The 16,146-nt window shown below is 45.6% G+C and overlaps 1 protein-coding gene across 2 annotated transcripts in view; it reads left to right on the plus strand.

Annotated features, from left to right (window-relative positions):
- Positions 1 to 23: 23 nt before the first annotated feature.
- Positions 24 to 16,146, plus strand: part of TBC1D8 (TBC1 domain family member 8) — a 144,629-nt gene continuing 128,506 nt past the window's right edge. For both annotated transcript variants that reach the window (XM_032176695.2, XM_032176696.2), the window contains exon 1: positions 24 to 352. In XM_032176695.2, coding sequence (XP_032032586.1) covers positions 226 to 352 — 127 coding nt within the window. In that variant the 5' untranslated portion in view covers positions 24 to 225. The remainder of the gene's footprint in view (positions 353 to 16,146) is intronic.

Below are 16,146 nucleotides of genomic sequence, written 5' to 3' on the forward strand. Positions count from 1 at the left end.
CTGGGGCGGGCCCAGGGGCGGGCGCGGGGCGGGGCCACGTGAGGGCTGCGCTGGGTGCGCGGGGCGAGCTGCGCCAGCTGCGCTCCGCGGGCTCTCAGAGCGCTGGGCACCGGCCGGGCTGTGGTCCCCGCACGCCGCAGTCGCCTCTCTAGCGGGCTCGGCTCACAGTGACCGGCGGCCGGGGAGATGTGAGCCGGGGCCGGCGGGCGCGGCCGGACCGCCGCGATGTGGCTCAAGCCCGAGGAGGTGCTGCTGAAGAACGCGCTGAAGCTCTGGGTGACCCAGAAGAGCAGCTGCTACTTCATCCTGCAGCGGCGCCGCGGGCATGGCGAGGGGGGCGGCCGCCTCACCGGTAAGGGGCGCGCCGGGGCGGGCGCGGCGGCCGGGCCCGGGGCCTCGCACCCCGCCGGGCCCGCGGCCCCCAGTCCCGGGCTGCGTCGCCAGAGGCGATTTCTTGGGAGACACGGGGCCCGGACGGCCCTGCCGCTGGCTTGTTTTCCTTTTTTCTGCTTTTCTCCCGCGGGCTCCCGTCGAGGTGGTGGTAGAGGGGCTCCCGGGCGCGTGCGTTTTCCGGGCGAGGCAGGTGTCTTCGCCGCCTGGCCTGGTGAGCTGGAGGCCGGACTCGGCTTGGGAATCGAAGGAGAGACGCCGGCTGCAGCGGGGCTGGAGGGAGCCGGGCCGCCCTGGAGCAGCGCGGCTGCTGTGTGGGGCCAGGTGACAGCGGGGTGCGCCGGCCCGGACTCGGCCATCTGGAGGCGCCGGAGGCTCCAGGTGGTGTCGCGGCTGGAGGCGCGCGGCGATGCGTGCGGGGCGGGGCTCTGGAGGCCGCGGTGAGCGGGGACTGTCTCCACGCCCGGAGGGGAAACTGAGGGTGGGCGAATCCCAAGCTCGTGATCTTAGTAGAAAAATTGAACAGGTCAGTTTTTTCCTCTCTTTCAGTGTCTTACAAGGAATGATAGGAAAAAAAACCCAGGCTCGTAAAGTTGTTGAAAAAACAAAGCATGTTTTTTCTAAAAGTTATGTTCCAAAGCTCTTTGAAATTGACGCCAACTTGCAGTAGTTAGGACACCTGTTTAAACAGGTCAGTGAAGGAACAATTAGACTTTTTCATTTGTATCTAGGGGACCCATACGATTTTTCTTTCCAATTTTGGAATCTGAATAAAAGGGACCTTAGATCTCCTGTCTTGTTCCTGTTCTACTGAGAAGACAGAGGCCAGAGAGAGAGGTCACAGTACCTAGGTTAGGTCCCTGGGTTAGTGGTTGGCGGCTTTTTCTGCTCTCAGTCTAGGGAAGACCCTTTTGAGGTTGAGTTTGGTAGGAGATGTACTAACACGCTTGGAAACCACAGAACCAAGTGCAAAGGAACTGGCTTTTGCTGGACTTTAGCTTATGAGAAAGCTGGCGGTCGGGTTTGTTAGAGGAGGGCAGACTTACACTGAGACCGGGTGAGTGGGTGGGAGTTGTCAGGATGTTGCATGGAGGGAGCTGTAGGCAGCTGAGGGTTCCCCATGGAAGGGGCAGAGGGTAGTTAGGATTCTGGGTGGAGGCGGATAGGTGTAGGGTGCTTTGGTAACCAGTGGTCCTGTTGAATGGCAACAGGGACTCAACTTGGGCAACTTGGGCAGCACGTGGGCCTGCTCCAGGAGGTGTTTTGAGCTTTGGGGGAGGGAGTTGTGCAGGAGGCAGGGGCCACAGTGGCCTTGTTGGGCCCCATGACGCACCGTGGTGCTTAGTGCCCAGGCTTTCAGGAAATGGAGGTGGGTGGTGCCCTGGGAAGAGGCACTGGAGGCAAAGAGGCAGGAATTTGTCGTCCCTCCCTTTCTTTGAGGGCAGTGTATCTTTATTTATGGTGCATTTAGCAGGGGTCCTGGTCTATAAATGTTTCATTTAGTAGAGAGTGAGGACAAGGCCTGAAGATTTGTGAAGTGAGAAACATAAGGACAGTTTGTCCCGTAAACACTCATTCATTCACTTAGTTCCCTGGACATATGTAGGATACTCTGTTCGCTGCTCTGGAAAGAGGCCCGAGAGCAGGCGGTGAGGGCCGGCTACCTTCAGCTGATTCACCATGTAGTTAGTGGGTGAGATGGGTGCAGACACGGAGGGCAGAGCTGGCCATAGGATGCCTGGTCTGGCTTCAAGCCCGCTTCCTGTCCAGAGGGTTTCTGACTCTTGTCCAGAGTCTCTCTGTGACGAACTCAGTGAATTCCCTCCCTGTTTCATTCCAAAATCAAGCAGGTCCCATATTATTATTATGCCTGTGGCTTTGGCATTCCTTGGTATTTACTTTGGTTTGGACTTACTGTGAATGTGCAGAATTTTCTTATGCCTAAAGGCAACAAGATTGACCATAAAGAGGGGAAAAGTCTACAAAAAGAGGACACTTGATGTATTTCTTGGAGACCCTGTTGATTGTGAAAAGGATGACATCTGCAGCCAGACACTTTACCTTTGAGCATTTAGCTGGAAGCCAAAGCCAATGAAGGAGTGCTGACCTGCCACGTGTACTGTGGGGGGCTGGTCTTCATGGGGCCACTTAGGATTGTTGTAAAGTCAAGACCCATGGGACACAGGGCAGCTCTGTGGTGGTGGCGGTTTTTGGAAAATGTGGAATTCTAATGTGGCAGATTGTTAGCAATTTAAGAGTTTAAAACCTAGATTGAGTTTATGAAACGAATGGGGGCTACAGTGATAACACATTTTGGCAGGTTGTAGACTTTTGTTTGGAGGGAAGCAAGCAGTGGTGGCCTAAGGGGGATTGGAAGTAAAATGTAAGAGAGCAGTAATCAATAAACATCTCTTTTCCTTTATTGTGAGGCCGAATTTGTATTAGTAGGAGTTTAGACAGAGGAGATCTGGTGGTTGAAGTAATCTGAATTGCCTAACTTCAGAAATACTATCAGCTTTTGTTTCCTTAAGGATTAAAATCGGCCCTCCTGCTTACGTACATGCATATACATGTTCTCTGTCTTTCTCTCTCCCTCTCTTCACATTTCCAGGTTTATTTTTCTCCATGGTTCCTTCTCACTTTCTCTTACAATATACCAATTTATTTTTTCATTGCTAAATTGCCTGTTCTATGAGGGCAGGTATTTACCTGTGATAGTACCCAGCATATATGTTCAGGAAACATTTGTAGGATGAATGGATGGGTGACTATATGCATGGATGATGTATCCCACTTTTTTCTTAAAAGTTGGGTGGGAGTAGAGGCCCAGCGTTTTGGACTGATTGCCTGGAACAGGAACAACCCCTGTCTCTTCTCAGCTTCCTGTTTACCTGGCAGTCTGACCATTATGGAAAGCTGGAGGGGTGTGGGTGGGAAACACAGTTGTTTCCTCCAGTCTTTTTTTGTAGCTCCCTCTTTTGAGGGGAATGGATCATCACACTAACTTCTCCGGTGGCCAGAAAGGGCGGGTACAGATGTGGCTGCCATTGTTAACGTCCTGGGCTCTGAGCACTGCTAGGGAGGTGCCCATCTTTTCCTCAGGTTAGAGCATAGCATGGCAGAATTCGGGATTATGAGATGTTTCCAAACTTCTGCTTGCAGAAGCGATATTGCTACTCTGGAAAGGAAGTAAAGTTACACAGTTCACTTTGATACAGTCTCCAACCTCTTGTAACAAGCTCAGCTAGCTCTGGGAGAACAAAGAGCAGGAGATGTTAGCATGTGGGAAAGAGACTGTGCAGAGAAAGAACACACAACATTGCTGCCCTCTCTCCCAGGGTCTCTGAAGCACTTCAAGTGAGTGGGATAATAAGGAACTTAAATAGCTCAAGAGCAAAAAAACCTAATAACCGGATTGAAAAATGAGCAAAAGATGTTAATGGACGTTTTTCAGAAGACATACAGATGGCTAACAGGTACATCAAACATGCCCAGCATCACTAATCATCAGGGAAAGGCACATCAAAACCACAAGGAAATACCGCACTCCAGTTAGAATGGCTATTACTTGTTTATTTAATTAATGTTTTTCTTAGAATGGCTATTATTGAAAAGACAAAGGAAAAACGTGTTGGTGAGGATATGCAGAAAAGAGAACACACACACTTGGTAGGATTGTAAGTTAACATAGCCACTATGGAGGACAGTGTGGAGGGTCTTCAAAAAACTGAAAATGTAGCTGCTGCATGATTCTGCTGTCCTGCTACTGGGTATATATTCAAAGGAAATGAAATCAGTATGTTGAAGAGATACCTGCATTCCTGTATTTATTGCATCACTATTTATAATAGCCAACATACGGAATCGACCTAAGTGTCCAACAAGAGATAAATAAAGAAAATGTGAGATATATACAACAGAACACTATTCAACTATACGAAAGAATGAAATCCTGTCATCTGTGACAACATGGTCTCGAACTCTTGACCTCAAGCAATCCTCCCGCCTTGGCCTTGGCTTCTCAGAGCAGTGGGATTACAGGTGTGAGCCACCGTACCTGGCACATTTGCAACAACATGGATGAACCTGGAAGAGGACATCGTGTTAAGTGAAATAAGCCAGGCACAGAAAGACAAATACTGCATGATCCCACTTATATGTGTAATCTTAAAAAGTTGGTATTATAAAAGCAGAGAGTAGAACAGTGGTTACCAGGATGGGAGAAGATGGATGGGGAGAGGTTGGTCAACAGGTACAGAGTTACTGTTAGATAGGAGAAGTAAGTTCTGCTGTTTTCTTGCACAGTAGGGTGACTGTGGTGGTACTGTATATTACAGAATAGCTATGAGAATGAGAAGCTTTTGAATGTTCTCACCACAAAGAAATGATAATTGCATGAGGTGATGGATATGCTAACTACCCGAATTAGATAATTACATAACATATGTAAGTATTGAAACATCGAATTGTATCCCATAAATATGTACAATTACAGTGTGATAATTAAAAAATAGTGAGTGGAATAAACATTACTGTAAAGACCAAATATCACCACCCAGCTGTGTCCTCTAAAGGATTTGATTTTTCAGTGTTCTATTGAGTGTATTCTCGTATAATCTTGCAATTCTTCTCTTAAATTGGCTGACAATTTAAAAGTTGTAATTTGAAAAAGTATTGATGTTTTCTGCTTTGCAACATGGTTACCTTAGCCCCTGTTCCTGTCATTGCATTTGTAGTAGTGATGGGCTGATTCCCTAAACAGGGTGAAGGGAGGAAGTATGGTATAGTGAAAACTAGTGTAAAATACAACCTTTGGAGTCAAGGTAAGTAAGTCTGTTCATTAAGAATCTGGACTGAGAGGCTTTGAGTTAGTTTATCCAGTTTCTTTGAGCCTTAGTTATAACTCAACCTTAAGAAAGGGACAATAATGGATCTTACTTTGGAGGGTTAGAAACTGTTTTCCACAGCAGCGGTACCATTTTTCATTCCCACCAGCAATGCAAATGGTTATGATTAAAATAAGGCTTAGAATTAAAATAAACAGTATACATCAAGGGCTTAATTGTGCTTGGCACCTAGTAGGTTTGACAGAAGGAAAGCAAAGTACAATTTTAAAAAACTGAATAATGAAGTCTTCTGAGAATAAAGGTGTAAAAACATTTGCATTGTAGTGAAGGACATAAGAAACATTCACTTATCTATTAGTGCAGTATTTAATATGTGTAATTAAAAGACGAAATATTTAAATAACAGCTTGGATTAAGAATTGCTCAAGAGAAAGGTGTTTTTATAGGATTTGGGCACACAGCTCCTCTCACCACATTAAATCGTAGTAAGTAAAGGGAGCTTCACCTTGTTTCAAATGTTGAGTGTGAGTGCTCATGCTGTGCTTCCAGTGAATCACCTACTGCCTTTGGAAGAGTGTCCTAATGACTGGGGGGAGGTGAAACTGACAGGCCAAGGATTCATGTGGGGTTACAAGGCTTGCTCAGAAGGACTCTTATCAGAAGGTTGGAAACTGATGAAGTCCAGCATGGATGTTGCATTTCTTGGCTAGTCTGTCTGAGGTTGGCTGGAATCCTGCTCATATAGCTGAATTTGTTGGCAAATTTTGTCTCCTCCAACACTGAAAGTCTTTGACTCAACAGGGCAGCCTGTTGCATTCTATAGAAGTCCCAGATGTTGGCTCCAGAGTCTTATGTGCTTTGGTATTTTTTCTTAAAAGCACAATAGGGAAGAAACCACAAGTAAAGGAAGTAGTTTGATTTTAGGATCATAAATCTGAAAAATTAAGTTAAATAACTGATATATCTTTAGGGGCTGATAATCTATTAATAAAAGCTTGAGGTTTCCAAGAGTTGCATTAGTGAGAGCATAATAAGGGCAATGTATTTGTAATGAGATAATCAAACAAGGCACGGACTGTGTCACTCCAGGAGATAATACAAGGTACAAATTGTGCAGGCAGTGGGATACTGGAGGGTGGCCTTTTCCACCTAATTGGAACTCCTTAGGAAGAGCTGACAATTATTGAGAGGCTGGTAGCTTGTAAAGAATTCATTTACTAGCAGTGAAGGCAGAAGGATTTTACGATCTTGACTCCACATCCTAGGTGGCACTGGATAAAGTAGGAATTTATTTATTTTTATTTTTTTATTTTTATTTTTATTTTTGGAGACAGAGTCTTGCTCTGTTGCCCAGGCTGGAGTGCAGTGGTGTGATCTCGGCTCACTGCAACCTCTCCCTCTTGGGTTCAAGCGATTTTCCTGCCTCAGCCTCCTGAGTAGCTGGGGCTACAGGTGCGCACCACCACGCCCAGCTAATTTTTTGTATTTTAGTAGAGGCAGGGTTTCACCATTGTTGCCCAGGCTTGTCTCGAACTCCTGAGCTCAGGCAATCCGCCTGCCTAGGCCTTCCAATGTGCTAGGATTACAGGTGTGAGCCACCGCGCCTAGCCAAGAGGAATTTATTTAAAATGAAAGTAAATCTGGTAATTTTTTCAGCATGGATTTTTTCCCCCTATTTTAAAAACTTACATCAATGGTATTAAAAAGCAGCCGTGAGCCTATTTTAATCACTGCTGGGGGTTGCAGGCGCTGCCCCTGAACCACCTCTTGGGTTGCCTGTCTTCCCTCTTCTGCTCTTAAGCACAGACCCTGCAGCATGTTGGCACTTTTGTCTCCCAGGCCCCTCATGGCTGTCTCCTCCCCTACCCACAAGCATCTGGCTAATTCTTGTGAACCTTTGGAGCTCCGCCTGAGCTCCACTTCCTGGAGATGTACCTGACCCTTCCCCTACTCCCACCACTGTAGTCATGAAGAGGCTCTTTGAGGTTTTGTCTGTTTAGGGTGAACCAGATCCTGAGCTCCAGGAGGGAGGTCATAGGTCTGTGCCCCTCTCTGCTGTGCCTTTAGTGCTGATGGTTCTTGTCACCAGAGCACTCTTGATAAATATTTGTTAAAATATATGGATGTAGACATCAAGTAGTACAATCTTGAGGAGATCAAGTACAAACTTCATGTAGATGTCATGTAGGAGATATCAAGTTGTACATACCAAGTAAAATGGATAGATGTGAGCCTGTGCAGTTGAGAAGTGTTTTGTGTGTATCATCCTGGAAATGGAAATTATGTAGAATGCAGGAATAAATACTAGAGTGTTGTTCTTAACTGTCTTATACCAGCGCTGTGTGCTGTAAGGACTAGCAGTAGTTTGTGGCTGAACCAGCCCAGCTGTTAGGACTACCTATTGATGCTGGGCGAGGGGGCTCACGCCTGTAGTCCTAGCACTTTGGGAGCCAAGGTAGGTGGATTGCTTGAGCCCAGGAGTTTAAGACCAGCCTGGGCAACATAGCAAAATCCTGACTCTACAAAAAAATACAGAAAATTAGCTGAGCATGGTGGCGTGTGCCTGTAGTCCCAGCTACTTGGGAGGCTGAGGTGAGAGAATCACCTGAGCTCTGGAGGTTGAGGCTGCAGTGAACTGTGATCACACCACTGCACTCCAGCCTGGGCATTGGAGTGAGACCCTCTCATGGGGTTGGGGGTGGGGGGAAGAACTACCTATTGGTAACCTTGATGTAAATGATTCCATACAGAACCAGACTTACTCCTCTAGTGTATCACCAGCCAACAAACACATATGTATGAATTTGAGTCATCCATATTCTTTAACATTTGGTGAGTCTTTCATTCTACTGGGTTTTATTATTTTCCTGCTTCCTGCTTTTTACTTAAAAAAAAAAAAAAAAAGGAAAGGTGGCTGGGCGCGGTGGCTCACGTCTGTAATCCCAGCACTTTCAGAGGCCGAGGTGGGCAGATCACGAGGTCAGGAGTTCGAGACCAGCCTGGCCATCATGGTGAAACCACGTCTCTACTAAAAATACAAAACTAAGCTGGGTGTGGTGGCAGGCACCTGTAATCCCAGCCACTTGGGAGGCTGAGGCAGGAGAACCGTTTGAACCCAGGAGGCGGAGGTTGCAATGAGCCGAGATCTCGCCATTGCACTCCACTCTGGGTGACAGAGTGAGACTCTGTCTCAAGAAAAAAAAAAAAAGGAAAGGAAAGAAAAATCAACAATAAAATAAACAGTGCCTTAATAAGATATCCTTATGAAAAGGTACTGCATTTTGTGGTTTGTTTTTTAGTTATGAACTTTTTGGTGTGCATAAGAGTGTTTAAGGTAAGTTGTAGGTAATGGAGCCAACACTATATATCTACCACCTGTAAGTAAAAAAATAAGAGTATATCCTATGCCTGAGAGACCCCTTCTGTGTTTTCCTGATTACATTTCCCTCCCTTCCTTGCAGGCACCACTACCCTGGATTATGTGTTAATACTGACTTGCTTTTCCTTATAGTTTTAACACATTTATATGTATTCCTAATCAATACATAGTTTAGTTTTGTGTGTTTTTGTAACTTTATTACAAAATATACTTTTATTCATACTTTATGTATTTTTCTGTCACTTGATCACCCTGCCCCCTGCATTATGTTTTTCTCACTTTGACCCATGGTAGCTGCCATAGTTCATTCATTTTCATGGGTGTGTAGTAATCCATTGAGTGAATATATTATTATTTATTCATTCTCCTGTCCATGGATATTTGGGTTGTAGTTGTTTTAGTAGATAAAGCTGCTGTGAACATTTTCCTATAGTGTTCACACAGGTATCTATTTCTCCAGAGAATATTTCTATGAGTGACCTTGTTGGGTATATCCATCAGGATGAGTTAGGTTATGCTGCAGTAACAAACACCCCGACACATAAATTTATTCCTCTGTCATGCTGTATATTCAATGTGGGTCAGCAAGGGTCTCTTCTGAGGGAGAACTGGGACTTTTGTGAACAGCCCTAATACTGGGTCATAGCTATGTGTATTTTCAACCTTTCTAGATAATTCCAAATTGTTTCCAAGCAGAGCATGGTGGTGCATGCCTATAATCCCATCTACTTGGGAGGCTGAGGCAGGTGGATTGCTTGAACCCAGGAGTTTAAGTCCAGCCTGGGCAACGTAGTGAGACCACTGTCTCTAAGAAAAAACTTCCCACAGTGGTACATCCTTGCTAATGCTTGATATTGTCAGAGATGTTACTTTTTGCCAATCTGGTAGGTATTTACATAGTATCTTAGAACCACTAAGATACTATTTCTCATTATTACTAATAGGGATGAGACTATTTTTATGTGTTCATTAAGTATTTGTTTTTCCTTCTGAGAAATACTTGAGTCTTTTGCTCATTTTTTCTGTTGGCTTATATTTTTCTTTAGTTTTTTTTTTTTAATGAGCCGTGTGTGTGTGTGTGTGTGTGCCTTCATGTGTGGTTTTTCTGTATTCTTTTTCAATTGTGTGTATTTTTTTTTAAAGTCAGGCTTTTTATTTTCATTGTAGGTTTTTCGAAGAACTCACATTGTTAATTTTCATGCAGTCAGATGTATCAGTCTTTTCCCTTTTGTTTTAATTAATTAATTTACCTGGACCTTTTCTGGCAAGATCTTTTTCCTTCAGTTTGTTCTTTTTGTTACTTGTTTAAGAAGAGCTGCTTGGAGGGGAATCTCTAAGATGATGGTGAAGGGAAATCCTGAGATGTCAGTGAGAACCTCTCTTCTTCCCTCCCCCAATCCAGCGTTCAGTCTAGATTGGAGCCTGGCAGGAGGCTGCAGGACAACTTCTAGAAGAGAAAGTGATAGACTGTAAAGTGTGTTTGCACATATTGAATGAAGATCTGCACATCAGGGGAGAATTTGTGGATAGATTATCCATAGATGGAAAGCTGAGTAAGCCAGAAATTCTGGGATAGTTGTTAATTCCAGAGAAAATAAAAAGTTGTATAGGGTGTAAAAAGTATTGTAGTTTTTCTGCAAAACTCAGCTCTTGTTAATGTTTTTGTAGTTATAATAATGTAAATATTGACTCATGATCTAACTGAAATTATTGCATAACTGGGGTGTGAGTGTTGGGTGGCGGGTGGTAGTCAATGGAAGGGAGCTAAAGCCTCCACTTCTGAAAGTTGACAGCTAATGCCTACACTAAATATCCAAGAAGTAGGCTGGGCACGGTGGCTCACGCCTGTAATCCTAGCACTTTGGGAGGCTGAGGTGGGTGGATCACCTGAGGTCGGAGGTTTGAGACCAGTCTGGCCAATGTGGTGAAACCCCGTCTTTACTAAAAATACAAAAATTAGCTCAGCATGGTGGCGCGTCCCTGTAATCCCAGCTACTCGGGAGGCTGAGACAGGAGAATCGCTTGAACCTGGGAGACGGAGGTTGCAGTGAGCTGAGATTGTGCCATTGCACTCCAGCCTGAGTGATGAGTGAAACTCTGTCTCAAAAAAAAAAAAAAAAAAAGTAGTAATATAGATGTGTTATTTGGAGATGCGAAGGTGGATACAAAAATAATCCATTAAGAGTTGGAAGAGGTTGCCTTTGGGGAGTTGGTAAGTGGGAGCAGCAAGGAATAAGGGGACTGTTTGTGTTTCTCATGAGCCTTGCAGAATTATATGCTGATTGACATGCACCTGTAATGTTGATATAATGCAGACAGAATCTAAACTCGGAGAGCTTGGCATTTTTTCTGGTGGGCAACTCTGTTTGGGTAGTGGCGATCAGGAAGGCATTGAAGCTGTGTCCCCTCATTGCCCAGGGGCTGTGATTTTCCCTGGGTGCCTGTGTGTCAGCTATTTGTGCTCTCAGTGTGCTATATTTAGCCTTCAAAATGTCTAGCATGCGTGGGGTGTGTCATTTTACAGAAGCTTTTAAAACTATTTTCAGAAATGCATCTAATTTAGTCAGGTATTTTTATTTGAAATTAAAGACATCTATTCTGGATTTTATTCCCTCTCTCAATAGAGGAAATAGGTTTAGAGCTGCAAGCTCATGATCTTTGTCTTCTTTCTCAACTTTAAAGAGGGGTTCTGTGACCATAACCCACTCTTTGTAGGGTCTCAGTTTATTAACCTGCAAAACAGTAGCAACGATTGCATAAAAATAATGAAAGTTTTTGCTGTGGGGGAGGTTTTATGCTTCAAACTGTTATGTTTTCTAGATATGTTGGTTAAATCAATGAAATTACTTGTAGATAAAGCAGCAGAAAGAAACCCAAAGAGCATTTTATTCAGCAGTGCCAGGCCCTGTGCTGTCATGCAGCTTATAGTCTGGAGAGGTGGAGTTCATAGTCGTGGTCGTGGGGTGATACTAAGCCACGAAACACTGAGTTGTCAATGGTGGTGAGTGCCAGGGGATGCGAGAGAGAATAAGAAGGAAATTAATTTGGATTGGAACATCAGGGAGCTGTCTCTGAGGAGATATGATCTCCACTGAGACCTGCATGGTGTGCAGGAGGGTGGTAGGTGGTGAGAAGTTGGGAAAAGAGCTGTCTGAGCAGAGGAAATGGCATGTGCAAAGGTCCTGAGGCCTCCCAGAGTCTGTTTTGGACAAGTTAAGTGTGGGATACCTGGAAGTTGTCTAGAAAGGCCTGTAGAGGAGGAAAGGGCAGAGGGGACTGAGGCATGGGCAAGGGGCAGGAGGGCCTCAGCAGTGTATTTTTCCTGAAGCCAGGAGGAAGTGTATGTGAGAAGGAGGGAGGGGTCTGCTCTGCCTTGCAGTATGGAAAAGGCTAGGAAGACCTTGGAGACCTCAGCCACAGCAGCTTGGATGCAGGGAGATGTGGCGTGGGAGCTGGCTGGAGACTGGAGGGTGGCGAGGAAGTAGGGATGGCGGATGAAGGCAGCTCTCCCAAGGTGGGATGTGGTGGTGGTTTTTTTTTTTTTTTGATACGTATTTATTATTTGTCAATGAATGGAGTCTCTGTTGAATGCTGGATCCACAAGTGTTGTACATTTGGGGCCGAGCTGCTGAGTCTTGAGACGGGCCGGGGAAAGATTTGAATAGGTCGAGGGAGTAGTTCACCTCATCTAGGTGAGGGAACCTCAGGAACCAGTTCCGGAGGAATGTTGTTTTAGAAATGGGGTTAGTACTCACTACTGAAAAAAAAAATGCGTGGAAGAATCTGTCTCTGACTACCTGTGACATATTAAGAAATGTATTTCTCATTTGGCCTCTGCTTCTTGTTCCTGGCACAGAGCTCCTAATCCTTTGGAATTTCCTGGGTGATGGGAGCATCTTTTGTTCTAATGAGGTGACTCTTGGTGGGCTCCTGGGTGGAGACTGGTCACCAGCAAGAACAGATTTGAAGCTTGGGGATTTCAGCCCCACCTCCGTCCTCTGGGAAGGAGCAGGGGCTGGAGATTAATGATCAGTCATGCTCAGGTGGTGGTGGTGAAGCCACCTTAAGAATCCCTGGACTCTAGGGTTTGGGGAGCTCCAGGGCTGCTGAACACATGGAGGGTAGCCCCCCTCCGAGAGGGCACAGAAGTGCCACGTCCCCTCCAATACACCTCGCCCTGTGTATCTCTTCATCTGGCTGTCTTCTGTATCCTTGATCATATTCTTTATTACATAATAAGCTGGGAAATGTGTTTCTGTGAGCCATCCCAGCAAATTATCAAACCTGAGGATGGAGTTATGGGAACCCCTGACTTGTAGCTGGTTGGTCAGAAGTGCAGGTGACAGCCTTGGGCTTGTGACTGGCATCTGAAATGGGGCCAGTCTCGTGGGATCGAGCCTTTAACCTGCACTAATTCCAGGTAGTTAGTGTCAGAATTGAATGGAATTGTAGAACACCAAGGTGGCGTCTGGAGAGTTGGAGAATTGGTTGGTATGGGAAAACTCCCCATACATTTAGTGTCACAAATGTGAATAGTAAAGGATAATGTTTTTTTCTTTTACCACCAAAACAATTAACTAATTTAAATGGAACCTGATCTGGTTTGGATCTGTGTCCCCACCCAATTTTCATTGCAAATTGTAATCCCTAGTGTTGGAGGTGGGGCCTGGTGGGAGGTGACTGGATCGTGAGGGTGGATTTCCCCTTTGGTGCTGCTGTTCTTGTGATAGAGATCTCCCAAGGTCTGGTTCTTTAAAAGTGTGTAGCACCTTCCCTCTCTCCCTCTTCCTCCTGCTCCGGTCATATGAAGATGCCTGCTCTCACTTTGCCTTCTGCCATGAGTAAAAACTCCCTGAGGCCTCTCCAGCAAGCTTCCTGTACAGCCTGTGGAACTGTGAGCCAATTAAACCTCTTTTCTTTATAAATTACCCAGTCTCGGGTGTTTCTTTATAGCAGTAAGAGAATGAACTCATACAGAACCCAAGTCTGTTGACTTAGCACTAGACAGTGATGTTTTCACCTTTGAGGAGACTGTGGCAGCTTAAAAATGTAATGTTACTGGTTTGGCATTTCATGTCACATGGAGCCTGCATGTAGGATGCCCCTGTACTGTCTTGTCTGGGGTAAATGCTGGTAGGAATCTGATGTGGCTCCACTCTGTGTTTCTCAGCTTAGATGTATTTAGTATTTTGTTAGAAATAATACTGTCAGGATTCAAGAAATATCTATTTCCAGAAGGACAATACGGATTAAAAGTCATTTCAAATCCCAGCACTTTGGGAGGCCAAGGCAGGCGGATCACAAGGTCAGGAGATCAAGACCATCCTGGCTAACACGGTGAAACCCCATCTCTAGTAAAAATACAAAAAATTAGCCGGGTGTGATGGTGGGCGCCTGTAGTCCCAGCTACTCGGGAGGCTGAGGCAGGAGAATGGCGTGAACCCGGGAGGCGGAGCTTGCAGTGAGCCGAGATTGCGCCACTGCACTCCAGCCTGGGCGAGAGTGTGAGAGTCCGTCTCAAAAATGTGGTGGCTCATGCCTGTAATCCCAGCACTTTGGGAGGCTGGGGTGGGCGGATCACTGGAGGTCAGGAGTTCGACTCCAGCCTGACCAACATGGTGAAACTCCATCTCTACTAAAAACACAAAAATTAGTTGGGCGTGGTGGCACATGCCTGTAATCCCAGCTACTTTGGAGGCTGAGGTAGTAGAATCACTTGAACCTGGGAGGCGGAGGTTGTGATGAGCCAAGATCGCGCCATTGCACTCCAGCCTGGGCGACAAAAGCCAAACTGTAAAAAAAAAAAAAAAAACAAAAAAACAAAGAATTAGCCTAGTGATGAATGGTTTAATGGTTTAGAAGCAGCTTCTGGGCTTTCTTGCTTGAAAAACAGTGTTTGCTTGACAAAAACACTTTAAAAAGGTGTAAACAGCATTGCGCAGCCTCAGATGGAGATGTGGGTATTTTACCCACCATGGGAGCATGGAGAGTTAAATGGGTTCTGAGTATCTGTTAAATTGCTATTTTGTTATTATAATTAAAAATAAATGTGAAACGTAAGCAAGGCATTAAAATTGCTTACAGAATGTATAGCTCGTGATCGTCCATCATCAAGGATTCAGCTATGGCAAGGGTTTGGCTGGACTGAAGGGTCAGACTAGATCTTCGTAAATCCAGTGTCCCAAAACTGTATCTATGCACAAGTGTGCATACTCGTGTGTTTTTATTTTAACCTGTAGCTTCCCTTAGATTTTTGAGGTAAAGGAAGGCTTTGATGCTCACTTAGGCTCCAAATTGGACCATGTTTAATCCCAGTAGTATGTAGCTGCCTGTTAATGTGGGGATTTGGTTCTCTCTCCGTCCTTTAGAACACCTGAGGCTGGGTAATTTCTAAAGAAAAGAATTTTATTTGGCTTGCAGGTCTGCAGGCAGTACAAGAATCATGGTCCTGGCATCTGCTTCTGGTGAGGCCTCAGGAAGCTTCCACTCATGATGGAAGGTGAAGGGGAGCCCCTATGTACACAGATCGCATGGTGAGGGTGGGGGGAGGTGCCAGGCTCTTTTTAACAATCAGTTTTTATAGGAACTAACAGAGTGAAAACTCACTCATTACCACCAAGACAGCATCAAGCCTTTTATGAAAGATCTGCCCCCATGGCCCATACACCCCCCACCAGGCTCCACCTCCAACACTCAATATGAGACCAGGCCAGTGGCTCACGCTGTAATCCCAGCACTTTGGGAGGCAGAAGCTGCCGGATCACTTAAGTCCGGGAGTTGGAGACCAGCCTAGGCAACATGATGAAACCCTCTCTCTACAAAAAAATACAAAAATTAGCCAGGCGTGGTGATGCCTGCCTGCCGTCCCAGCTACTTGGGAGGCTGAGGTTGGAGGATCACTTGAGCCCTGCAGGCAGAGGTTGCAGTGAACCAAGCCAGGGTGACAGTGAGACCCTTCTCAAAAAAACAAAAACCAAAAAACCAAATTTCAGCATGAGACCTGCATGAGACCTGTATGAGACAAACATCCAAACAAACTCAGGTTCCAAAATCAACATGAAGAACCAACATTGCTTGAGGGAAAAACGGCTGCAGAAATCAGCCAACTACCCGTCTTTTTTGCAATCTTCTCATGTTATCACGAGGGCCTGGAAAGTGAGGACCCCTAGAGACCTGGGGAATTCCAGCCCTTCCATGAACTCAGGCCAGGGCCTGTGCTCCCTGATGCTGGGCAGTTGGTTTGAATTGCTCCCCGCTCTGTGTTTGGCCAATGCATGTCGCTGAATATGATGAATTCATGTGACCTGCTCCGCACTGCCAACTGCGCCTCCGCGTAGAGCATCTGAGGTGGCTTCACAGCCAGGTGAGGCCAGCAGTGATCACGCCTACATTTGATATATTACATGGGGAATTGCTGTTAGGTGAGGTTGGTGGTGGCATTTTTTTTTTATTAGTTGAGCTACAATTCTGTTTTCTGCTGTTCAGATGGCTTACAACAAAAAGGTCTGTACTAAGGAGATGTTGTTTCGT

The sequence above is a fragment of the Hylobates moloch genome, unplaced genomic scaffold (genome assembly GCF_009828535.3).
Source record: "Hylobates moloch isolate HMO894 unplaced genomic scaffold, HMol_V3 SCAFFOLD_15, whole genome shotgun sequence".
In the NCBI taxonomy this organism is placed as follows: Eukaryota; Metazoa; Chordata; class Mammalia; order Primates; family Hylobatidae; genus Hylobates; species Hylobates moloch.